The sequence below is a fragment of the Idiotropiscis lumnitzeri genome, chromosome 18, assembly GCF_059441095.1.
Source record: "Idiotropiscis lumnitzeri isolate Australia: NSW breed Sydney's pygmy pipehorse chromosome 18, RoL_Ilum_1.0, whole genome shotgun sequence".
NCBI classification, from domain to species: domain Eukaryota; kingdom Metazoa; phylum Chordata; class Actinopteri; order Syngnathiformes; family Syngnathidae; genus Idiotropiscis; species Idiotropiscis lumnitzeri.
Window position 1 is genome coordinate 4,615,011 of NC_142408.1, and position 26,959 is coordinate 4,641,969.

Here is a 26,959-nt window from a genome sequence, read left to right on the forward strand (position 1 = left end):
ATTTGCCATGCATGCGGGATCTTAGGCAGAGTGGCAACAGAAAAGTGGGGAACCAATGAAATACGAGGACGTCCAATCATATGTCAGAGAGGCTCCGAAATTTTCCAAAATCGCGGTAGACCAGCTGGTCCGTTATACAGACGTGGTCCGAGTCGGCGTACCTTTCAATCGACTTTCTGCCACTAAATAGTCGTTCATATCTTCAAGGACACGGCGTCGCAATGCCCGAAGGCCCAGCATGGCGCAGAGAGGTGTGCCAAATTGGCAAAGAGGCACGACGAGCCTTGTGCCTGCGTGGAAATCAGGAGTGCCAACGACACAATGACTGTACTTTTTTTTTTTTTTTTAATTGTAATCAAGGAAGCCTCACGTTGCTGTCCGTTTGAACTTTCGACATGAGCACATGGTGGTATTTATGTAAAAATATGGATAGTATCCCTTTTTAAAACAACCGCCATAAGCTTTAATTTAACTTAGCATTTTCTTTAATGTCACATTATCCCACGTCTGATCAGAGCCCCCGCTGGGATAAGAAAGTTAATCAATTAATAAATGAAAGTCCATCTCGGTCCAGAGGGATCGATTCTGCTGATGCCGACGGTTGAAGGGCAAAGTAGTCGAGCATAAAGCACAAATGTTCAGTCTTGGAGTAAATCGCCATGCAACTTTGATAGCCTTTTTTCAAGTGGCGCCGTGCAATTTTTAAAAGTTAAAGGGTTCAATTTCAAATGGACGCGTGCCGTTCTCACACGTATGCAGACGTCGGCAATATGCCGAGCGCAGGAGGTTTCCGGTGCGTGACGACCAAACACTGCTGAGCTCATTTGAACTCTGTCGGCAGGCAAAACAGCAGCGTGGAGACGCACAAACAATTCAACGGAGAATTACGACGCGTTGTCGACATGTTCCCTGTGGAGTATTAAAGATGATCTTGTGTCGTGTCAGTGTTTCTTGCCTCCTGGGGCGGGGGGCGCGTGTGAACCTGGGGAACATGCTTCTTTTCTGCTGTACTACTATAAAGTGTAATTGCGCATCCCATCCACTAGTTGGCAGTGGCGCTCATTGTGCGCACTGAGTATGAACTCGACGGTGTAGGTTTGATTTACAACGAAACGAAAATGCAATCATTTATAGTTGCGGCGGAGATCGGTTTGGGAGGGCGGGGGGGGGGGTGGCATTTTTTAAAGCGGATTAGCGGTTTCAGTGGACAATGACTCTTCGGAATACAGGTGTGCCGAAATGTGGTTGTTACCTGAGCCCCGAGTAACTGTGATGTCATCCTCAGTCGACAGAAGTGACAAAATGGCCGCCCCCACGGATAAAAACGGGTGGATTTTGCTGCTTAATTCATATAATATAATTCATAATGTTTCTTATTCAACATCAATTGTCACAAAATAGAATAGCATAGAATAAAATATATTGTATTGTCACCATACATTTTACAAAAAGATTAAAATATGCATTTTTACTGACATTAAAATGCTTTTTATTGTATGCCGTTTGTGGTTAGCTTCATTTTTTATTTTTTAACTCTTATTTAAAAGATGAAAACATTACCTGAATAGATAGTATCCACCAAATGTTGATGCATATTTTCCATAAAAATAATTGCTCTGATGTACTTTGAGCTCAATAAAATAATTTAAAATTGCCGAGGGGGGGGGGGGGGGGGGGGGGGAGTTAAGTGAAATATGGCTTGGTGGGCGTTTGAAAGATTCCAAAGTCAACACAAAATGTTGTGAGTGGAGAACCTTCCAGAGCACATTGCAGTGGAAATGGAGCGCGGAGACATTATGCAAATATAATTGCAATACGGTGCCAATTTATTACATACCCAAGATGATTCATCACATCTAGATACAATTAAGTTAATTTAATACACTGCGAGGCAACATCAGTCACCCTGGAATTTGTTATGTTGACCAGTTGCAAGTTGCAAGAAAACAACATTTAGGATTTATCGGCTCAGCAAACTTTATTTTCAAAAATGACGGTGAGGGAGGATGCATGTTGGGAGAAAATTCTCTCTCTCTCTCTCTCTCTCTCCCATATTGATCTGCGGTGAAGCCATTTGTACTGGAAAGGGTTTTTATTTTGGTATTTTTTTGTTTGTCCTGACCAATGTACATCTGATGGTGGCTCGGGTTACTATTAAGTCGTCATTTCTCAGCACTATACCTGAACTTCCTGGCAGCTTGCTCTTGATTGACCCAAATTTATTCCCGTCCTTCCTTCTCCAAATGACCGCATGATATGCACTAGTGTGCTTGAGGGGGTTTGTTAATTGTGTTCTCCGTCACAACTTCCGGAGAAGAATGATGAAACTCATACAACTGGTTTTCGCATTAGAGTGGCCAGCAAAAAAAAAAAAAAAAAAAAAATTATGACAGTCTCCACTTTCCCACCATCAGTCATCTCTGGAATGCATTTCAATTTTTTTTTTAACAGTATTACTGAGTTGTTTTTTTTTTCTGTGTTTCGCAGCCTCCCGCGGTCTTGTTGTGAAGTGTAAAACCATTTTATGGTAATTTGAAAATCAACAGATGTTTGTTTGTTTTTTTTTTTAATTATAGCTGCATGAATAAACATAAGTTGCACATGGCTTGAAGACCTCTAAACCTTTGCTACGTCACTCGCGTTGAATCCCGCTGCTATTGTTAAACCAATTAAGTGACTCCAGGCACGTGCTCAGCGTGAGCGCAGAACGCACGTTTTCTGTGTCGTCGTGGAAACTTGCAGGAATAAGATGGCTGTGAGATGGGTTGTGTGTGATGGCGATGATAACCCTTGTGACTCGTTAACTACCCAAAACATCTTCAATGTCCATTCCCATATCGCATGGATCTCAATCTGGGTGCCATATTTGAGGGTGTTAAAGGGGAAGTCAACCCAATTTTTTTTTTAACAAAAAAATTGTTCTATGTAGGCCCACTAGTCGAAACATGGCATTCTGATTAATATTGTGTTTGTGGAATATGAGCTAAGCAGTAAAATCCACCTCTAATACATTTATTACCATTGACGGCTACAGACGTCAAAAATCCATTTAACGCATTTACTACCATTGACGGATAAAGACGTCAAAGATCCTTTTTTTTTTTTTAACTCGGCTGGTAGTGAATGAGTTAATATAATCCATTACAGGGGGCGGCCATTTTGTTGCTTCTGACGCCTGAAAATGACATCACAGTAGCTCAAGGCTCAGGAAACAATCAAATCATGGCTCACCTGTTTTCTGAAGCTTAGCCATGATTGGTCGTTACCTGGTCAACCGTGATGTCATTTTCAGTCGGCAGAAGTGACAAAATGGCCGACACTGAGATGGCGAGAAAAAAAAGGGAGGATTTTTCTGCTTAACTCATATTCCACAAACACAACATTAATCAGAAATTTGATTACAAAATTTTGGTTGACTTCCCCTTTAAGATAAACTCATAAAAATGAATACATCTAGAGCCAGTGCCTTAATGCTTTAAAAAAAAAAAAACATCAATGGATCCAAAATACCACAGCAGGAAGGCCACGGAAAAAATATTTAAAGGCTTCCGTCTGAGTTGCCTTGCTGTGTAGATCAGCCGCTGGGACACAAGATACACAAATGCCACCTTTAACGCAGAGTGCAGATAGGGAAGCAGAGGCATCAAATTAAAAGCTTTGTGTTCTGACTCCCGGAAAATGCCAAACCGTGCATAGGGGAATTCGAGACATACGTATTTTGAAAGTGTCAGAAAAGTGCGAGTTCACACATAAATTAATGTGAAAAGGAGTAGCACGCTAAATGTTTGATCCGTATCGCCTCAAACCTACGATCAGAGCTACTGTAGTCCTGATCATCTCATACATATTTATTATATTTTAAAAAAAAAATCTATAAGTATGCACTTTCTGATTTGTTTTTTGTTTTTGCATTTTCTGACAGCGCAAGTCCACTTCTGACAGCGATGATGTCACCAACCTACATAAAAAAAGGTTGAAATCAACTGAAACAAATCAGGGTTTGGCGCAAATGTGACTATAAAAAATGTTTTGAATGTTGTCCAATCAAAAATGTCCAATTCTAAATAGACCAGAATGACAAATAATATGAGAAAAACTCCTTGACCCTTAATTGTTGCGACATGAAAAAAAAAACTTCAGAGTTCATGATCAGCTCTTAAATTAAGTTTCATTCTTGTAGAGCTCGGCGTCCTTTTTATTCAACATCCAAAATTCATCAACCCAAAGCTTGAGTTGTTTGGCATTGCGGATTAATTTCTAAAGATTTTTTATTTTTTCATTCATTAAGCTTTGCCCTTACTAATCTTGCAAAGTGTTTAATTCCGCAGCATTTTTGGATCAGGAAGGTCTTTATTTTGAATTGAATTATTTTATTTGTGAATAAAACATTCATTTAACTCCTGTGAATTAGGGTCCAAGACAACCAAATAACTAATAATGCAAACGGACGGCTTTCCATTAATTACGTCGTAATAAGCTCTGCTCAAACTATATGATCAGAATTTAATTACACCATAAAAACTTTTCTTTTCTCTCACATTTTCGAGTTGTATTCCATTGTCCAAATCCGCCAAGGATGTAGCACAGTGGTCACTCTCTTTTTTTTTTTTAGAGGCGGGGCTTTTTCTCTGGCACGCAATTATCTACCGTTGACCCCGCCTCCCTCTACTGCAATGTCGGAAGAGCAAGCGTGTCGCAATGAGGTGAGCGGCTACTTCGACTCATGCAGCCCGAAGTCTGAAGAGATAGAAAAAAAAAAGGGGGGGGTGGCCATTTTGCTATTTCTTGTCGATCTGCTTTTTGAGTTTGGTCATGTGACGTGCCGTGATTGGTCATTACCTCAGCAACTGGGATGTCAATTTCAGTTGAAAGCAAGTGGCAAAATGGCCGCCCGTTAAAATGGATTAAAAACGCGTGGATTTGTCTGTTTCAGTCACAGGTGTCAAACTCAAGGCCCGGGGGCCAGATATGGCCCGCGACCTCATTTTATGCAGCCCCTGCGCATTTTCATCACTTTTAACAATATTGAGATATGAGATATTGCATTTATTTGTTACCAATCCTCCCCTTTTAAAACAAATTGAGGAATTGTTGGACAAACAATTACAGACTGGCTTCTGATTTCAAAATTGGCTTTCCATCAATTTGTTGTGAAACGTAAGACGGTCATAACGGCTCTCTGAGGGAAACCAGAACTACGATATGGCCCGTCCACAAAAAACGAGTTCAACACCGCCGGCTTAATTCATATCCCACAAACTCAATATGAATCAGAATGTCATGTTTTTACAAGTGTGGGTCATGTATTCAGATCAAGCAAATGAGTCACGTCATGATATATGAATCCTATTTCCTCAAACATCAGATTTGATAGCGCTCACGTGACTATGAGGGATGATAAAAAAGGTTACTTCCTAAAGCCGCGCCGATGCATGATTCAGAATGACATAAATAACCCGGGCTCCCTCCAACTCCGTCAGCATACCGTTTCAATTATTCAAGTTGAACCGTGGAGAGAAGTGGCCCACTTTCAACAGGATATCAACAGATGCCACAAACACAGCCCAGCCGCTACAAAAGGCAGACAGGCATTTCCGCCTGCGCTCTTCACAAACCCCTTGATTCAATCTTGCTCGGGTCAAGAAGAAAAAGCAACACGGGCCTTGGTCACTTGACATCCGCACATTCAATTACCGCACACGTGAAAGATGGACTTATTTTATGTGGGTACGTTGTTTTGAGCAATTCGGACCGGTTCTGGTATGTGGCCTTCCCATGCGGGTTTTCTCCGGGTACTCCGGTTTCCTCCCACACTCGAAAAACACTCAAGTTGAATAGACTCTCTCTTTACCAATCAAATTATTTATTTATTTATTTATTTTTTAGACTTGTCCAGTGCACGTGTATTTGATCTGAATTTTTTTATTTACTAACTACAACAAAATGTACATTTATTTCATCCCTATTTTTGATTTATAGTGGCAGGAAGAACAATTAGGTTCTCTTCCACTACATGGCAAAAGATACTTTTGAGCATCTTTTGTCAAACTTTTTGTTTGATCATTTCAAGTGAGATTTCATGGCTCGATTATTACGCCCAATATGCTCAGACAACAAGTAACGACAGCTTTATTACACGCCTGTGACACTAGTGAGAAGATAAGTATTTAAAAAAAAAAAATGAATGGACTGACTTAGTAATAATTAATACTTGTTGGAATACAAATAAGGGGGATCATTTTTAGAAATTGTTTTTATTTTGGGTCTTAAAAATATCTTCTCAGGAACTAAAATGTTTGCCTGCCTTTACTTAAAAATCCAAGTGTGTGCAAGTGTGGTCTGTTGAAATTTCACTGTTCAGTAAATAATTTTGTGAGTGAATTGTGTGTCGCATTAATATTAACTCACTTACTGCCATTGACGGCCAGAGACGTCAAAGATCCATTTTTTTATTTTATTGTAATTTTTTTTACTCGTCTAGTAGTGAATGAGTTCAATAAATATAAAACTCTCCCGCGTGCAAAGCGGATTTCCCAACAGCTTTGTGACTGCGATGTAGGTCGAAGATTTTGGTGCAACCAAGAAAAACTGCCGAGCACCACGTTAGAGTTAATGTAGCTCAAGCGCGAGTAGTTTTCAGTGAGCAGTCGAAGCTAAAGTGTGTGATCGAACGTAAGCAGCACAAGCTGTGCCGGCGGTAAACGGGGGTGGTCTTGAGCGGTGCCAAAGTTAAGCATCCAGGCTGTACCATCTGGGAGCTGGCACCGCTCATGTACAAATCATGCCCACGAAAAAGAGGACAACCACCGCTGAGCCGACATTTTCAAATAAGAATAAAATATTATTTAATGAGCCCAAGGAGGGCTCATATATAATAAAAAGTCATTTCTTTTATTTATGATATATTTTTCGTCTTGCACGTACCTCGTTTGTCAAAAGAATGTGTAAGCTCATCCTCCTTGATGTCAGTGTGTCCTCCGTAGCCAATACCGACGCCGTAGTCCTCCTGGATCGACCCGTCGCTCACTTTGTTGTGCAGCTGGTTGGGGGTGGAGTTCAGCGAACGTCCCACCGGCTCGTCGTCGTCGCAGTCGTAATCGTCCAGGATGGGCGTCTCTCGGATGGGCACGCCGATGACGGAGCTGCCGTGCTGGTGGGCGCTCCGCGAGCCCCGGTAGTTGTCCCGGCCCTGGGGTCCGAGCAGTACCGAAGGGATGTAGTGGATCTCGTGGGTGGCCTCCGTGCTGGCGCTCTTCTGGGGGATCCGGCGACGCTTGCACCATCGGTGGCGGGTGTACAGGACGAGGGTGAAGAGGAGAATGAGCAGGAGCAGGGCGATGAGGCCTCCCTGAGAAACAAGACATGAGAAAACTGTTTTTGCAAGGATTAATAGGCAATGCAAGGCAGTTTTGTTTCTTTCGTACATTTCATATCCAAGGTCACTCAATGTGCTTCACATTTTTCCCGAAACAATATTTAGAGGCAAAATACAACATTTAATTAACTCATTCACTACCAATGGCGGGTATAGACGCCAAAAAAGTACATTCATTTTACCTAGGCTGGCAGTGAATGAGTTTTAAGAGATTTAAAAAAAAAAAAAAAATAAATAAATGTTTTAAAAAATTCTGAAAAATTTGTCATTTCAAAGCAAGATGAATTTTTTATTTACTAAAATTACTCAAATTGCATGCAATGCAAGAGCCTAATTTTGGAAACATTAATTACAGACCATAATCATTGGTATGAGGGAAATAAATATTTTTTTCCACTTTTCTATCAAAACCAGCTAACTTACTTTTACACTTGAATGACACAAGAAAATAATTAAGAAAATTTGATTGCCACTCGCTGTCAAAGTAAAAGGAGCATTACAACTACCTCATTTTTAAACAGGGTTGTCATTTCTCATAAAAAAAAAAAAAAATAGCCATTTGTAAAACATTAAACTGCATGTATATGCTTCATTCCAGTGGGAAAACATTGCCGCGATATACATCAGACTTGTGATTTAGCACCGTGTCCGAATCGAAATATGTTTGCAAAGGCAGTGAAAATGTGGTCTGCGCAGTTTCGCGAGTGCATAAAAGAAGCACGTACGTGCGTTGTACACGAGCACATCCGGAAGCGGATTGTAAATGAAAACCCACAAGGGGAGGTCATTCGTCACAACATTTAAAAAATGGGGGGAAAAAAAACAAAAAACAACTCCCTTCCCACTTCCAACTCATGCACGTGTAAGTGGCCATAAATCACGCCATGCACGATAGGGGAGGCGTCTCTCGGGCGACTGATGGCGAGGACAAACGTGTCCATTAATCTCCTTGTGGATGGCACTTTTGACGAAAAAAAACGCGCAACTCCCCCCTCGGATTCGACACTTCCGTGTGTTTTGAAGAGCAACGGCATACATTTATGTTAGCGTCGCCGTGGCAGGTGCATGCTAATCAAGTTACACAAAAAAAATAAAAATAAAACAGTAAACGCAATTTAAACACATCAAACTAAAATGTGTTTGTTCCACAAGCGGGATTATGAATTGTTGGGCTTTAAGGAAGACGCAGCGCTTGCTAGCAACGGTTTAATTTGAGTTGTCATTCTGTCGGAGAGCGGATGAGTAATGAGCTCGGAGCTTGCTCATAACTTAGTCGCGGCGCAATTTCCTGTTCAGCCTTCAATTCATTTCTTTACTTTGCTTTCATTACTGATGTTCTTCCAAGACAACAGTTTTGTTTGTGCATCTTTGAAAATGGCCGCGCAGTTTTGAAGAGTAATCAGTTGTGATTTTTTATTTTTGCTTGCCTTACGTCTTGAGAAAAAAAAAAAAAAAAAAAGATTGAATATTTTGGTGTATGATCAGCTCTAAGATTAACAACAATGTAGTGTTAACTTTGGGCGAGAGGTGTCCTGGCTGGTCCAGCGATATTAGGGAATACAACTTTCTTGAAACTGTTTCTCAACGAAAGGTTATAATTACATTTATTGAATTATCATACATTTAATTATGTAAATACCGTATTTTGCGGACTATAAGGTGCAAATTTTAGAACCCATTGTGGCCCGCCAATCAAAAAGTTTGCCCACCCCTGATCTAATAAGAAATCATCTCAAGGTGCAGTCTCGTTTGCTCTCGAAATTCACCAAATAATAAATGAAAAAGGACATTAGTCGCACGTTCGCTTTGCGCATTCTCACAAAATTGCATTCAATGTTTCAAAACATTTGGATGGTATAGTCTGTTATTAACCTACGCTAATGCGCTAATCACATAGCGGCCATAACTATCAAATGAAAAAAAACCACTGCGCATGCTAGTTACAAACTTGAATTTTGTGTACCATAGTAAACGGAGGACTGCCGGTCCAAAGAAACAAAAATCGGTCAGCGCTGATTGGGAAGACCGACCAGGACTGCTCTAGCTGCAATATTTCTTGTTTCTTCACGTTGCGTCGCTTCTTATACGCCTCGTGGAGATGAATTTTCTCGCAGCCGCGCTGGCAACTGCAGTCAGCGATCGATGTGTTGATAGAACACCACAAGAGGAAGCAGCAGGACAGCTCCTTGCAAATGCTCTTGTCACACTTTAATTCACACCATGGGACCGCATTGCTTTGTTGCCGAGGAGCTATGAGAAAACAAGCCATGGGAGAGCCACAACGACGGCCGCATTGGGCCAGCTCGGGGTGAGAGAGTAGAAATTTTCCATGAATCAATGTACAATACGGTGGGATGGTGTCGAATAATTTCATATAAATAAAAAAAATTATTCACCGGATTTTACGTACGTGCTTTTATTTAAATTTAACCCTTATATAGTTTATACATAATAGCATTATTATTATTATTATTATTAATCATTATTATTAATAATTATAATTAATTATAAATAATAATTTTGATGATCATAATAATAATAATAATAATAATTTTGATGATAATAATAATAATAATAATAATAATAATAAGGATGTTGCCTTTTATTTAAAAAAATGATGCAATTAGATGCTGATCCAAATTAGGATAATTAAACAGTAGTAGTAAATGCAAGTTTTTTTCTGTTTTGTTTGGTTTTCAACAACAAAACTCTCAAACTCTCCACTGTATAATAGCTTGGACTTTTAATGCTCAAGTATATTGATCTTCCCGTACCCTGCCTCTCGCTTTTATTGACCTTTTCTCAATTATCATTTATGGGAGAAAAACTTGACTTTTATATGCGCCGTCGAGACATTCCCTCATGAAGCCCAAGACTTCTTCTTTATGCCGCAATGCGCGTCAAAACACAACACATGCTCCGTGCTTCGGTCACCATCTGTGCACAATGGAGACTCCCAGCCAGCATCTGCCTTCCTGCTTTAGGAGAAAAAAATTGGACTGGCGTCATTACCTCAACACGCGAGGTTCTGTCTGTTTATTTGTTGTTTTTTTTTTTTTGTTTTTTCTTTATTACACTTTCTGAATCCAAATCTCCGATGACTGCCTCTATTTTCCCGAGGATAACCCAAAAGATAAAAAAAACGTCTTATTGTGCTGTGGACAATGGGATGAAACTGCGACTGATTTGAACAGACTTTGTGAAGGGTCGGAAAATGTGTACAGCCAAAGCGGATTGTCGTCCACTGTTTAAATATGGATGTGCCGTGTGATTGACAGGTGAGCGGCGCAAGATGCAGTTTGCCAAAAAGCCAGCTGGGATATGTTCCAGCATTCCACCAAACAATAAACAGGATCAAGAAAGGATCAAGCAGTCTAAAAAAATGTTCGGATGAACCGGCAACGTGAACTCAAAGAAATGTGAAAGAACTCAAATAATAGAATCTAATTTTTTTCAATGGGTCAAATGTTCAACAATCGAATAGTTCATTCAAAACTAAGATGTCAAATTGTTGACGTAAACATCGACATGAATGAAAACAACTTGTTGAATGAAACAGTCATTTCCTCTTTTGTGTTTGCCTCAAACATTCTGTCCATCACTTCGCTCATGCATTTATTTCTGCATCTGAGAATAGCTTCCCAATTTCATGCCACTCCAACTGAGCACTTGCTTGCTTTTTGTTGTCGTGTCGAATATGTGACGAGAATCCCGCTTACTGCTCGATATGACAATTTCAGTGCATTTATGTTTGTTGTTCTTGAATCTGAATTTTGATCTTATAATACTCAAATTGGAAAGCACGCCAGCTAACGTCTCCTGACATATCAATTATATATATATATATATTTTATATATTTATTTTTGGAGGTGCATAAAATCGGTTCATATAGCTGGCCAAGTGTCAAAAATAAAATGACTGCTCCAAAAACAACGGTTAGGCGATGTCGTTCTGAGCCGTACTAAGTGCAGTACGAAAAGTCCTGAACAATTTTGAGTCACAATACCGGGCATGGGGCTGCCTATTGAGAGCTACTGGCAAAAAAAAAAAAAAAAAAGGCGCGGCATGTTTTGAAATAATCGGGCAGCACTTTAACTGTCTGAAGCTCTATTTCAAAAGCAAAAGGTAAGCAGAGCTGCAATTCGTTTTATTCAAGGGAAAGCATTCATTTATTTTTCAGAAAGGTTGGCGGGCTTCAGTAATGTTTCATTTTCATGACCTGGACGACGCCCTCAAATCAGACTGACTCAGGGCTTATTTCTTGTAAAATAAAGTCACAGGGATGATATAAAACATTTCAAATTCCAGTTGAAATAAACAGAATATATCGCCTTGGAAACATCAGTCAACATTTTAGCAGGCAGGCTGCGCGACAAGTACTTGGCACAGCACCAAAAACGGTCACTCGGGGAAAAAAATGGTCCAATTGTGACCCCCTCAAGCTAAATATGTCACACTGAATATATACACAAGCTTTCCTTCTTTTTTTTTTTTTCAGCTTTCAACCTGATTCTCCGCTAGCTCACAGCAGGATGCTGGAGTGACAGGTGCCTCAGCGTCTGCTCTCTTCTCTGTGTCCAACTGGAATGACAAGCTTTGGCTCTCCGGCGAGTGTTTCCACTCTGCCAAATCACCTTGGGGAAAGCAAGGCTGTCCATCACCTGGACTCAGGGGGGAGGGGGGGGGGGTCTTTGTGGGGGACAGAAAGACCTTTCTGGAACAGGGTCTCGCCATGATTCTATTCGGCCACTTAGTTCAACTGTTAAATTGCCGAATACAAACCCAAAAAAGGTTATTGTACATTGATGTCTCACATCTGTATTTGTTAGCCGATAATCTAATAATAATTTGGCATTTTGCCCATTATCGGCATCGGCCTTTTTTTTTTTTAAACATTCAAGGCCGATAAATTAATCGCTGGTTTATTTTGGCTTGCTGCAGCACACTTCTCTCTCGCTCTCTCTCTCCTGTGCTGGTGGCCCTGCCTGCAGAAGCAGATTGGCTCGGCCACAGCACCGTCTGAATGGTTCCTTGTAGCAGCCAATCAGCAGTAAGTTGCCTGTTTGCTTTTTCCCCTCGAGTCACACACACACTGCGGAACAGGCAACAGATTTTGCCAAAATTTTAAAAAATGTCTACTACAACTCACAACGAATAGAAAACTATTTGCCGTGGTAAACTTCAAAGAGATGTTTGATTTCATTGAACACGCAGCTGAGCCCGAGAGCGCCGTGAATTTTTTGTTAGACTTTTAAAACTGACTTAAAAAAAAAAAACTTTAACATGTTTTAAATCACTAAAGTTGTTGGATAAATATGTACTTAAAGGCATTTCTGGAGTTATTATTTAAAAAAAAAAATTGACAACATTTTACCCCTTTTTTTGTCAACAAATTATAGTGTCAAAAATGTAGTATAATAATAAATTTAAAAAAACTTTATGCAAATCAGAAAAATTGAAATATTTTCCCTCTCGACTGAAAATGAATATCGGCTTCAAATATCGGTTATTGGCCTCCATGACTTCCAATAATCGGTATCGGTAAAAAAAAAAAAAAAAGCATATCAGACTATCACTAGTATTTGTTGTTTCTTGATGGAAGTTAAACGATTTCTCCTGGAGGGATGGATCGCCCGGGCCATGCAAATCACCAGAGAAATTACACAGAAACAAAAAGCCGGCGCCTAATCACAAAATCTGATTACGGCGCAACAGGAAAACTGAATACAAATCTCCCTCTAGCTTAACCGCTCAGCAACGGTTCAACTTTTCTATTTTGTTCCTCCCGCAGAAAGGACCTAATGCACATTTCCATCATCCCTGCCTTCCCACATCTCGCTAAGCCACTATCAGCCATTAATTCATCTTTAACACGCCACGCTGCTCTCTATCGTAACAGTCCAAAGATATAAGGTTAGATAATGCCGTCTCCAAAAATTGGACCGCATCTTTACAAACTGAAATGCTATCGTGATTTCCAGGGGTGTGCCGAGCATTTCACACCGGACAAGTTATTTCCTTTTTTTGTCTGTGTGCATACGTCATTGATTTAACGATTGTAAGACTCCACTTAGATCCAGGTCAAACGGGGATGAGCAGTTTTTGAGGTTTTATTGAGGTAACAGTCGGTCTTTTTTTTTGCAGAAAATGTAATTGCGAGAGGGACGGAGCAACATATTGAGACGCGGCATCAGTGAGAGGAGAGGAAACTATTTGGGGAAGTTATCCATGAAGATAACTCACATTGCCATTGTGTCAAATCCTCATGTTACACTGTATTGATTATATTAGCTAATATATTTTTCATAATGTTTTTAAAATAAAGCTATAATAAAAATATTACGTTTTTGGTTCATTAAAAAAAAAAAATCAAGTAAGCGCTTAATGTGACTAATGTTTTGTTTTGTTTCCAGTTCGTCTATAAACAAAAAAAAAAATCAACTCATACAAATTCATCGAAACAGAGTATAAGTCCTTACAGTGAGAGCAAATGGCTGTTTGTGGATGCCATTCACATTTTCTTATATAAGAAGCCTTGACATTTCAATAATGCCTTTCATTTGTTTGTTTGCCTGTTGTCATGGAGCCGGGCTACATTTCCCGACGATAAAATGGCATTCCGTGATGTTTTCCATTAGCAATACAACGACCGTAATTGCCATATGTCCATGCACTTCCGCATTGAAGTTTGAATTTATTTACAAAAAGGGACAGAGTATATTGATAAGAAAGGTAAATACACATCTGTAATTTCTTTAGCAGCTTGGAATTTATCTTTGCTTGCACATACAAGGCATCTATCGGCATAGAAATGGCAAGTCATTTCTGTAAAAAACAACCAACAGGGGCCCTTGAACGGAACCTTGTGGCACTCCAAGGTTGTTGTAACACACCATGTAGTGTTATGCACTCTGACACAATGAGTCCTAAAAGTAAAGAATCAGTCCATCCAGTTCAGTGAGTTCTCAGAGAAATTGAAGTGTCACTTAACTTATGAGTAGTTTACGAGTGACTGTGCCAAAAGCCTTTCTCAGGTCTACAAATAGAACTCAAATGATACCAGCTGCCGCAAGCCTGGATTTGACATTTTCTCAAGAGATTGTAGACAGCTGTCTCGTTGCGGTGAATGCGAATGTGTTGTACGGCAACAACTTCCTCAGTTATAGTCGACATTGAAGTATGTTAGCGTTTGTTGCTCGGAATTGTTGGGGTATCCTGATTTAAGTATTCTTGTTCATAGATTAAGAGACCTAAATGTATAGAGTCATTAATGATATTTGTTGGAAGAATCATCAAATAAGTCTTCGTAGTTTTAAGAAAAACTGTCATTACCAAATACATGTTTGGCTTTAGAACTTTTAAGGCCACAGAGCATCTTGCTTGTCTGGGGCTGAGACTGCATTTAAGGCTACATTCTCCCATTAGCATTTTAAGTTTCTGGTACACTAAGATGGGAATGAAGACAGAAATACCAAAAAGGCCCAATTCACTGACCGGACAGGCTGACTTCAAATTATCAAAATTGTGTTGCTGTTTTTTTTTCCCCTCGAGACTTACGAATGTCATCGAAATCGGTGAGAGAGATGAAGCATGCTTTAAAATTGAAAATACACCAGCGGATCCAGAATTTTAGCAACATTAAAAGCGATAATTTTGACAGCTAAATCAACCAATCAAATACATGGTGACGTTAGCATCGCCACGTTAGCATCGCCACGTTAGCATCGCTACGTTAGCATCGCTACGTTAGCATCGCTACGTTAGCATCGCTACGTTAGCATCGCTACGTTAGCATCGCTACGTTAGCATCACCACATTAGCATCGCTGGGAGGGGACTACAGCTCCCACAAAACATACGACGCACACTAAATTGTGAGAGCAAATGATTTTGATATGCCGATAACTACCAGGGCGCTCGCCGGCGACATTTCACCGAAAGCTGTGATTAGAAGGGCAAAGTTAATATTTATAGCCGTGTCACAACGGGCCAATGCTCCAGCATGTTGATAACAAGGCAATAAGAAAGCCCGGACAATGAGTGCCTTGGGGTGACTTTGATTGAGAAAAGAAAAGGGCAGCGTTTGTTATTGCAACAATACCAAATCCTCAGAATGAAGGAAACACACTCAACTGAGGAAGGCGTGTGTGTGAAAGCATGTGCGATTAAAAAAATATAATAATAATGTAATCTGTGACGGACCTTCTTAGCGATGACTTGGTGATTCATATAATTGGCTCGGCGTTTTTTTGTTCACGATCCGCAGTTCATTCCGGGTGACGCCACACTGGGCTGACCTTTGAGCGTTCGCGCATCCGTCTAAGGCAGCTGCAACTGCTTGTTATATTCCCCAATGCGAAAGTTGGAAGTTGCTCTGGAAAATATCGCAAAGTTGCCAGCTGCATATGATCAGATCTGATGAAGCAGCATGTGGCTCACCCCAAATCAGTCGCAATATCAGTAAACAATTGTATCGCGTTTTATCTTGACGGCAGTGTACACTCCATTCTGCATCGTTTTCTTTTATTTCTTTGCTGCCCTCAATCTCCTCATAGCTAAAAATTATTTTCACTTGCTGTACAAAAGAGCATAGCACAGTAACTGGATTTCAGTGTCCTTATTTTGAAAACTGACTGAACCAATCGGAGGCAAATAAAGCCAATTAACTACCTTGCAGCAAACAAAACAAACGTACATTTCCGGTCTGTTGGGGATGAGGCGAATAAAATATGACGCTTTTGTTTTGCTCCGTGCAACTGGTTGACACGGGTCGGAATGAAGCCTCCAACCCAAAATGAAAGCGCACAGCTGTTCCCGTTTGGCACTTGACACATAAATGTGTGCTAGTGGAGCACATCTGCCATCGTTAGCACATAGGGGAGGGCAAAACAACACATTATAAATTGACGTTCTTTGCACATTCATGCCAAACTTTTTTTCTTTTTTTTTTAATCACTGCTATGCTAGGGGTGCTTAAATAAAAAAAAAAAAACAGTCATCAAGATGAATTGATGTCAAGGCGCAGTACTGGATTGAAATCGAAAAAGGCTTTGGTGCCTTCCTTTTCCAATATGCATTAAAAAAATAATCAATCAATCAAAGTCAGTTAACGTAGCAGATTTCCCCAGAACGATCCCCGAATATGTTTCCCCGCATATTTTTTTTATGAGAAAAAAAAAAAAAAAAGAAGACGGCACAACAACAAAAGAATTACACAACAAATATATATGCTGAAATAATGATGATGATCTCGTTTTAATTTGCTCAAACATTGACTCACTGTGAAATTTCAGGCCTTGTTAATTGAAGACACACTCAGGGAACTTAAACAATCATTTCCAAGCCAATTAAGTGAAAATGAATCATTTAAAAGTGATGTGCCCTGGCACAGTGGTAGGGAATTATTGCTCTAATAGACATCATAGCCAGTTGCTTTAAAAAAATATATATAAATATAAAACATACAATATAATACAATATACAACTGGAGCTGTAACAAACTGTAACGCTTTCCAAATGGTGTAATAAATTAATTAATAAATAAAATAAATATAAAATAGTCACTTTCCTTTTCTCAAATATGTAAACACAGCTATAAACCATATATATATATATATATATATATATATATAAAATTTAATGATTTTTTTTCATATTTTTTAGTTCATCTAATCAAAACAATTGCCCCTACCAAAGCGTTAATTATATTGTAAACAAATATTAAAAAAAAAAAAATCTTTTGCCACGCAGGGCCAACATATTTAACAATTCTGACGTGGCCGCGCAGCAAGTGCGCAATGTTTATGTGGCAGTCTGGCTCTCTTCTTGCCTTTTCACAACATAATAGTTCGGCTTTATTTGGCAAATAAATGATAATATGCAACTAATATTGCTTCATATTCTACAGTGGAGTGACTAAACACCCCGGGACACTAGTTTTATGTAATGTTAATATATTTTGCAATCACATCTTCACAGAGACCATATTGCATACTGCAATAATTGTTTTGTTTTCATTTGCTTATTGGCGCAATTAAGGGCGCATACACTCTTTATAATGACATCTAATGAAAACAGAGAGAAAATCCAATGTATTTTGCGTTGTGCTGCTAAATAGATGGAAAGCCAATAAAGTTTTAAACAAAGAAACCACTAAACATTTGCATAAGTTATGAAAATGTGCTGATAAGCTTTCTACCCTGCTGAGTAATTGTATTAGAAATGTGAATGCTGCACATACGCAGTCGAGGGCACGCTATGTGCAGAATACTACGGCCAAACTGATCAAATTTGAAAAAAAAATTACAAAGAAGATGTAATGTTAAAAGACAAAATGATGTATGATAGTATAATAGTAAAAAAAATGTATTTGTTAAAATTACTTCTCTAAGTATTTTTATGACACTTTTATTCAATGCTTTTTGGCAATATTTGTTATTGATATATTTATGATTAATGAATGTTAAATATGACAACACATTTGCTCCACGTTCAAAAGACAAATAAAGTTACTGTATATTGCAAAAATGGATGTTGAATTATGAGAATGAGATTTCTTTTCCCAATTTAAACTTTTTTTTAAAATATTAAAAAAAAAAAATGTATTTAATTAAATTTACCTCACAGTCAAGAACAAACAATTTTCAAAGCCGATTTTTAGTGTCTAAAAAGATAACGAATTCATTCATTCAATTGAGATGAAATGGCAAATACTCAAAATATTATTTTGATATATTCCTGCGGACAACAGGATGCATTGTACAAATATTGGAAGGATACACTTTCACAGAGAAACCAAGTGAAAATGGGTCAGGTATTAAATTGGATGTTATTGCTGCAGCATCAGCTTTCCCTGAGGACTGTAAAAGCTTATCCTACATTTTTGAACCCTGAAGTCACAATAGTGCATTCAAGATTTGTTTTTGTTTTTTTTCCTAAACACTTGGCTGAGCTTTCTCGTCACCATTTTCAAAACGTCTACTTCGTTTGACAAAGACGGTGTTGAACCTTTACATCTATAGAGTACTGTTGGTTTCATTCTAAGATTTTTCCCACGTTTCCTTGTCACACGTTCTGGACAGTCGGGTTGCATTTGTATTCTTATTATTTTTCCCTGCTCTACACACAAGAGCAAACAAGGAAGTGTTATTATGCATCCATACGATGATATTGACGCAGCCCGGTTCCTATCAGTCCAGAACTTTTGCGGTCGGCCAAATCGGATTGGGTGCTCACCGCATATTGTGGAGGGCAAGCTTTGAACAAGATCTTTTTTCTAGATTGCGGGTTTAGTATTAGCATAATGCGACTGATAATAATTAGCATCTTGACATGTGTCAAGAGTTCGATAAATAAAATTCCAAATAAAACATTGTAACAAATTAGCTGATCTGTGTTGTTGAAATAACAGTTGTGTTTCGCCGAGCGTTGTGATTTACGAGTTTTGTGAATGCATCACGCGAATCGCCGGAAGGGAGGCATGTGCGAGCGAGAGAAGGAACTGACAGAGAGGGAGAGAGGAACTCGCGCATGACTCTTGACTTGTTGGCGTCGGCTACGGCCCACAATAGTTGTATTGAAATAATAAAAAGAAGATAACTAAATAACTTTGGAAGTCGTTACAATATTTTTCAGCCTCTAATAATAAATAAACAGGAAGTACTGCAAGTTTTTTGTATTTATTAATTATTATGATTATTATTATTATATTATATTTATACTTTCATCATGGCCCGGTCCAAAGGGGCCCACCAGACCGGTGGACAGCGTAAAAGAAATGTGACCTGATTATCGATATGCATGTTCCCAGTTAAGAGTACCGCAGGTAGGAACAGAGTAAAATAAAAAAAAAAATAAAAAAGTGCATCCTTCCAGCCAACACCGGTCCACCTATACTTTCACGGCATATTCTTCATGAGGTTGACATCCTCTTTTATAATTCAAGCAAGCCATCGAAAAAAAAAAAAAAGCGGGGGCGTTACAACGACCTAATAGGTTTAGATTCAGCAAACACAGCGGAAGAAAGTCAAGGACTCAGTTACCACTTCAAAATGTGTCCGTCCTTTCCAGAGTGTAAACACAAATAAAGTAGCACTTAAACTTGGTACCCTAAATAGATCACATCTCCATATGGCAAATTATAAAGTTACTTTTGACACTTAGCGGTCCAGTTTGTCGCGCAGGGTTTAAGACCAGGGGCTTATCTCTCTGTCTATGAATCCGACCCCCCCCCCACACGGGAGCTGAGCCACTGCTACAGCAGCGCAGTCCTTGAAACCACATCAGAGCACCAAACCATGTGATGAGTAGCTTCTCAACTCGGGAATCACAACAGCTGCGAATGGTGAAACGTGGGATGCGTGCCAGGGAGCATCTGCAAGATGTTCCAGTAGTTCCAGCTCCCTCGCCCCCCTGTTTTTCACGGCGACTAGGTGAAGAACCCGAAGAGGAGAAAATGAAGACGATCTGGACACACGGTGTCAGTCCGAGTGAGGTGAACGGTGTTCAGTAACAAGACTAGTGCCCTCCTTGTGGACTAATGAAGGAAATGAGGCTTTTCACTGCAATACTCAGTGGGAGGGAAAATACCTGCGCTGTGAAATGACACAGCTGCCGCGTAGAAAGGCTGCCTCGTTATGATATAAATATTCCAAACAAAGCCTAATTCTCATTCAAAAGTGTTCAACCAAAATGGATGCCAAGTCCCGCAACATAAGACAGCATTCACAAACATGGCGGATATTTCGGACCCGCCGTCAAATAATGATGTGATTCCAATAGCAGAGAGAAAATTGGGCATTGTGAAAGTATGTTCTGTGCCACATTTATTTTTTTTTTTTATAAAAAAAAATAAAAAAAAAAAATTCTATGAAAGTCTGAGAGCAAGGATAAGCTACATTGGAAATGATACACGATAATCAGCAAAACTACGGGGATAATGTACCGAACGTGAACATGAAAAAATGAAAGCATGGCTATTACTCAGATGCGAGGATCTGCAACGAGAGGACAAATCATCTTTTCCCAAATAGCCGCTGCTACTTCCAAGAGGAACCCAAAGAGAAGTCGCTTCTACAATGAGGCACATTTAGTGTCCCGGTAAATGAGAGGGCCACTGTAATGTCACATATTGTGTTGAGGAAAGGAGAGCACACAAAGTGCTGCCTTGCATTAAAGACGACCGAAGAGGTACTTTGATCAATTCATCAGATTTGAGATGTGGCAACTTTGAAAGGACGGCCAGCAAAATAGGAAGTAGTAGAATAAGCCCTTTTTAAGGAGAAATACCTTGAATATGTGTATTTATTTTCCATGTAAAACAGAGATCCTTAATAATAATTAAATTACGGAGGGGTCCGATTGAAAATGGAGTCACATGGTTAATTTCAGCATATGCTACAGGCCACTAAAAAAACAAAAAAAGGAAACAAAACGCATAATATTCAGGCTTCTGAGGAGCCATATATTGTTTATCGGGTTCTAACGTTACAGTTACAGAGGTGCGTTATTTTGTAAATGCATATTTATATTATTGTGAAAAGCAAACCGGATGTTGTTGGGTAATGCACTTCCTGTTTAGCGACATACTGTGATGCTATAAAAGAATGACTGCAGCTTCGTCTTCTTAATCAAGCGCAGCCTGTACGTGTACATGTTGTTAATATTTTGTGATGTATCAGTATTAATTAGTGTTTTTGGTTCATTGTACATTTACATTCCGAAATATGTTGAGATATTTGCTTATGATTAGTCTTTAAACTAGCGATTAGCGCATTAGCTCGCGAACGTTAGCATGCTAATTCTGCCAACTGCTCGTCATACAGCAGCAAAGTGGGGCACGTTTTATTGTGTTTTATGATGGAACAACACTTATGTGTGATGTGGTAGCACATCATTAATGTTAAAAAATAAAGAACTGCATGTTCCAAGTTTCACAAAGCAGCTCCGCATGTCTGACACGACACAGTGACAATTATCACGAGTGGACTACGCACGACCGCTGTGAGTGTTGACGAGAAATCGTCGAGAATCGTGCTAGCTAAGTGAAGGTGACTGCTTTTGGGGCCATCACTCAAGCAAAAAGCCTCCACTGCTAGCGGATGATTAAACCCAATAGCAATTTAACAAGCGCGAGTGAGATTGATGGCATAAACAATAGCGCGTCATCGTCGCAGAGCCTTTACGAGAGCTGCAAAAACTTTAATCGTAACTCATATAACGCTACTTAGGCAGTATAAATAATGAGGCCGTCAGGCCATTAAAAGTAAAAGAGCAGTAGTTCCTATGCATACGACAACCACAAACTACCATTGAAAGATTGCCAAGTCATGACAATTGTACTGAAGTGAAGGTCAAACGCAATCTGTTTGTTGGGGGAGCAAAATAATGGAAAAAGAAACAACATTTTTAAGTGACTTAAGCCTGCACAAATTTACATATTTCTTCCGAAAGTAATCTAAACCGTACGGCCATATGGGGCCGTATTTCTCTTCTGTTCGGAAGGAAGTGTAATAGTGCAGCAGCAAACGTTTTAATCTTGACAGTCTGACAAAGATATTGTTGAATAAAATATTATTTGTCAAAGCTAAAAGCTGCTAATTGACATATTGAGGCGCTGACTTCACCCACTTAACCCTGGCACCTCAAAATTAAAGCTTCCCCCCCAACAAAGCGCAAATTAACATGCCATATTAGAACAATAAGCGCAAATCACGCGTCCAATAATTCTTCCATCGAGAAGCTTTAATGTCAGACTGAAGCAAAGAGGCCGGCGCACACTTTCAATTAAACGTATGGCGCAATAAACTGTGTGTGCAGAGGTGACTGAAACAATTAAAACTGGGCGCAATTAAAAAAGTAGCGCGCCGAACATTCATCTCTTCAGTCCGCCGATTCCAGTTTTCCTCTTCCTCGATGACCGTACGGTCATACATCACCCGTGACTGTTTAATTATAAGAAGGCCATTTCAGCCGTGTCGGACGTGCTTGGCTGAGAATAGACTCTCGTCCTTACATACTGCGCACATTCAGGAGTAAAACACGGCTGCGGGCCTCCGGCCAGCTGGCGGAAATGAGCCGGGATGATTTAAAAACCGATACCCGTCGTCGAGGTTGCTTTTTGTTTCGGGTTGGGCAACTTCAAACACATTGTTAGCTTCATTAGCTTAAGCCAAAGTTTCACTATAGATAGACTCAACGGAGAAAGCCTGAACCAAAAAAAAACACGTGCGGCTGCATATTAAGGCACAGACAAAATACAGACGAGTAAGTCAAATTCCCAGCCCTCTAAAAAGCAATCTTTAAAGAGAAAGTCTGTACCAGTGTGCCAGAATTCCAATGCAGGAACCCATTGAAGAATCACACGGAGGCAGCCGGAATGGAAAAGTGGCTCTGTTTGGCCTCGCACCCCGAAGGTGTCCTCTGGCTATTCGAGTGAACATCATTATGTCTGCTCCTGTCAGTTCAGAGCCAGACAGCAATGTGAGGACTCTCTTCTTCTCGGCAGTCAACTGTCAGTCAAGCAATCTTTCTCCCAATTTCGCTGCCTTCACTCCCACCTTCCTCCTGTTCCTCACACTTTTGTCCCGCCCCCACATGTGCCCGCTACCGGGCCAGCCTGAACATGGGACAAAGTTACAAGATAGCGTGCAAGGTTGTGACAAAGTTGACTTGTGCTGGAAAAGGGTGTCGGCACTACAGTTGATCAGGAATATCAATGTTGCAATGGTTTAGAATTTAATATGAACCTCAGGGTGAAAGGATTTGATATGATGAATTTTTGTATTTTCTGAGATACTGCAGGCCACAGATTTTTTTTAGTTGACTTTGTCTTATTATTATTAGTAGTAGTAAGAGTATCATCAACATTGTCATTAGAATGATCAGAATCATTATGATTATTATGATTTAATTACTTTTAATTAAATTATTATTTTTTATTTTTTTTAATTATGAGTAGTGCAACATTCCTAAAATGTTCGGCTAAATCAGTGCTTCTCAAATAGTGGGGCAGGCACACCTGGGGGGGGGCGCGTGTGAACCTGGGGAAGATGCTTTTTTTCCGCCATACTACAAAAAAAGTGTCATTGCACATCCACTCCAGTAGTTGGCGGTGTCGCTCTTCTTGCCCATTGTGCATAGCGAGTATTAACGCTACAGTGTTGGTTTGTTTTGAAATGAAAATTCTATTAATTATAGTTGCGGTGGAGAGTGTGTGTGTGCGTGTGTGTGTGTGTGGGAGGGACAAATAGTTTTCTTCTTGCTGGGGGGGGGGCGTAACAGAAAATAATTGAGAAGCACTGGTTTAGGCAGTGAAAAAAGGTACATCATTCGGGGCACAGGTGTCCAACCTGTGGCGTGTGTTCCAGATCTGGCCCACCGCATCAATTTTATGTGGCCCGCAAAAGCATTTCCTGTTCAAGTTTTACAAAACATTTAGCACTCAAAAAGCCACATAACAAATGTTATGTTGCATGTTGGTAATTTCCTTCCCTCCGCCCTTATCAAATAAATAACTCCAGTATAAATAATACGTAAACTTTTTCCGACTCACCATCACCGAGATGTGCAACAGATGCATGTGTTCGTGCGTGATGTGCACTGGCTCCCGCGCCGAGGCCTGCGTGGTCTGGGCCACCGCCTCCGACTCCGTCATGGACACGTGGAAATAAAGTGTCCCGTTCTCCAGCCACTGCTGCTTCCAGTGCACCTGGGAAATGTCTTCCCCCGTCCCCGACATCTCTGCATGACGAAAGAGCACATAAAAAAAAAAAGGCGTTTAGAAACTGACATTTTCTTTCGCAGTTCTTGCGATGTGGGTTTTTCTAATGCTACGTTCCAACTCAGAGCTTTCAAATAAGCTAATTTGTCAGAACGCTGCTTCGCGAGGGATTACCCGTCTAGCGTCGTCACCTGCAAAATCTGCAAGTTCTGATGGGATGTATGGAAAACTATGGAACCCCACCCCAAATAATCCTGGACCTTCCAAAAGTTCTATCAGGGTCCAAATAGACAGCGGGTCTCCAAAAAGTCTCAGCTCTGGGCTAAAGTTACTTTTTTATCACTTCAGCCAGATAATAACGCATCACGTGGTCAGATTTATAGCAAATGCAGGATCACTCGCTAATCTCACTTGAACCTCAGGATTCGGGGGAAAAAGGGCAAAGCGGCAAATCGGGCCTTGGGGTGGGAGACACACGACGTGTCGGTGGGCGATGTGGTATTTTGTCATGCGGGTGACAAGGGAGCAGACATCTGTGACATCCATCAGCGGAGCCGGTGGCAAATGACAAACGGCGCTGAATGCGGATGGTTATTAACCTACTGACTCGGGGCGACGTCGTCAGGGGAGGCTAAGCCAAAGCTCTGCCTTTAGGCGCAGGCAAAGTGCATGCTGGGAATTGGTCATGACATGAAATGACCTCGTCCATCTATTAAAATCTAGAAGTCAATTGTGTTTTTTATGAATTGAGGAAAAAAAAAAAAAAAAACGACCCGATATTTGCTGCCTGTATTCAGTACATTGGCGTTGATTTAAAATAAATAAATACAAACTGGGGCTGCATTTAAATCATGTGAACGACTTTTCAGATTTGCAACAACCCAAAGTGCAGCTTGCTCCCAGGTTCAGCAGCAGGTCAACGTTACGTCAATGGAAACTTCCAGAAATACACAGCTCCCTAAAGTTTAACGAAAATATGACTGGCACAATAATAATCTTTCATTATCTTAGTTTTCAATTTAAACAAAAACAAAAACGTGCACAAGCTCATAAGCCATCTCGAAAGTTGCATAAATAAATAAAGCGTTCCCAGAAGTTAACCCGATTTGAAATTGGTTTGAATGTTGAAATCACAAACTCTTCTTATCTTATCCGCACCGTTGAGACAAAATGGAAGAAATGTTGGCTTTTACAAATACGGCTTTATACGAAGCCACCGTGTCATCAAGGATATTATCATCGAGGCGGAAAATCTTCGGGTCCACTCCACAACTTTCATTCCATGTCTGTACCGTTAACACAAAAGAAAAAGAAAAAAAGGAAAATCCCAATTTTAACCGAATCTAAATCAGGCTTTTGATACGACCTCCTTCTTCCATAATCCCAAATTCCGTGCAAGTGTCTCACATGAAACGTGGGGGGAAAAAAAATTGTTTTTACAGCCACAGGTTTTCCTGACAGGTGGCATCTCCGTGACTCGGGAGATTTTATACTCTCCATTCTGAATCTGTCAATTACACAGAATAGCGACACTTGAAAAACCGTCGGCTTTTACGGGGAGTTTAAAACGGCTTTCAGATTCAAGGTGAAAAACATTTTGACTTGAACCTTTTTTTCAGGAGGGCAATTCAGTGACTTACGATACCTCCAAAAAGAGAGAAGTAAACGCTTCAGATAGCTTTCGCATCAAATAAAAACAATATGAGAAGCATTATGGATTTCCAAGACGGTTATTTTAGCATTCAATCACCATTTATTCCCCGTAATGCTCCAAAAGTGCACTTTCTTCCATCGTAATAAACCAGCCAGACCTTTCGCGCTTTTGCTGACGACAGCATATGATAACATTCTGTGGCGTGTGAAGATCTTAAAACCCGAAAAAAAAAAACATTGGCAAAGCTGCTCTTGTCTGCTACGTTCAATTGGCGGGACTGGCGACGCCCACCCAACATTGACTCATTCAATACCATTGACGGCTAAATACGTCAAAATTATTATTATTTTTTTTTAAACTGGGTGAAATGAGTTAAAATAAGGACCTGACTTTGAATTGTCACACACTTGCTCAGCGAGCTTTAAATAACTTGTCACCTTGATACAAATTAAAAATAATTGTGGAAAAAAAAAACATTGAAATGCACCAAATCCAGCGAGCCTAATTTGTAACTGTGTATGTTTATACATGAATATGGTGAAAGGTCAGGAAGAGTGCTATTTAAAGACAAAAATAGGTGTGTGTGTGTCCTTGTATTTCTGAGTCCTGTCACTGGGCTCCTAGCCAGGATAAAAGGTGTGTGTGGCCTCGAGGCTCGCTTGTAATTCATTAGCAAGACCATTATTAATGTGTAGGCGTGTGCGTGCGTGTGTGTGTGTAAACCAGATCGTGTCCAAGGACAAGCCACAGGAATGGATTAGTGAACTTTTCTTGGAATACTTGGTTGCTACGTGGATCATTGACAATTCATGGATTGTCCGAAATGAGATGAGCAGCAAGGTGGATTTGCGTGCCTGCCTAAAAGTCTGGAGATCTGGGTTTGAATCTTCAAGACATTCAAACAAACGTGCTGGATATTTTTACACTACACACTGGCGGTTTTCATTTGTTGAATTGTTATTGCATACATTGAAATGTGAATTGAATCTACAGGAGACGCTTGAAAGTTGAACACCAATCATTACCAAATATTTGTCCAATCTGAAAGAATGAAAATTTATTTTTATTAAAAAAAAAATTAATATATAAATTTAATAATCGTTATGAACTGTACATGGAATGTTTTAATTTTTACTTTTTTTTAACTGCTGAACAAGTGTAAAAATTGTATTTGCAGTAAAGCGCAAAAAAAAAAAATGCCACTTTAATT

The 26,959-nt window shown here is 39.9% G+C and overlaps 1 protein-coding gene across 5 annotated transcripts in view; it reads right to left on the reverse strand.

The window, feature by feature from the left end:
- Positions 1-26,959, reverse strand: part of astn2 (astrotactin 2) — a 228,018-nt gene that overhangs the window by 99,995 nt on the left and 101,064 nt on the right. For all 5 annotated transcript variants that reach the window (XM_088280727.1, XM_088280726.1, XM_088280725.1 and 2 more), the window contains 2 exons: positions 23,928-24,115; positions 6,925-7,348 (listed from right to left, as the gene is read on the reverse strand). In XM_088280727.1, coding sequence (XP_088136853.1) covers positions 6,925-7,348; positions 23,928-24,113 — 610 coding nt within the window. In that variant the 5' untranslated portion in view covers positions 24,114-24,115. The remainder of the gene's footprint in view (positions 1-6,924; positions 7,349-23,927; positions 24,116-26,959) is intronic.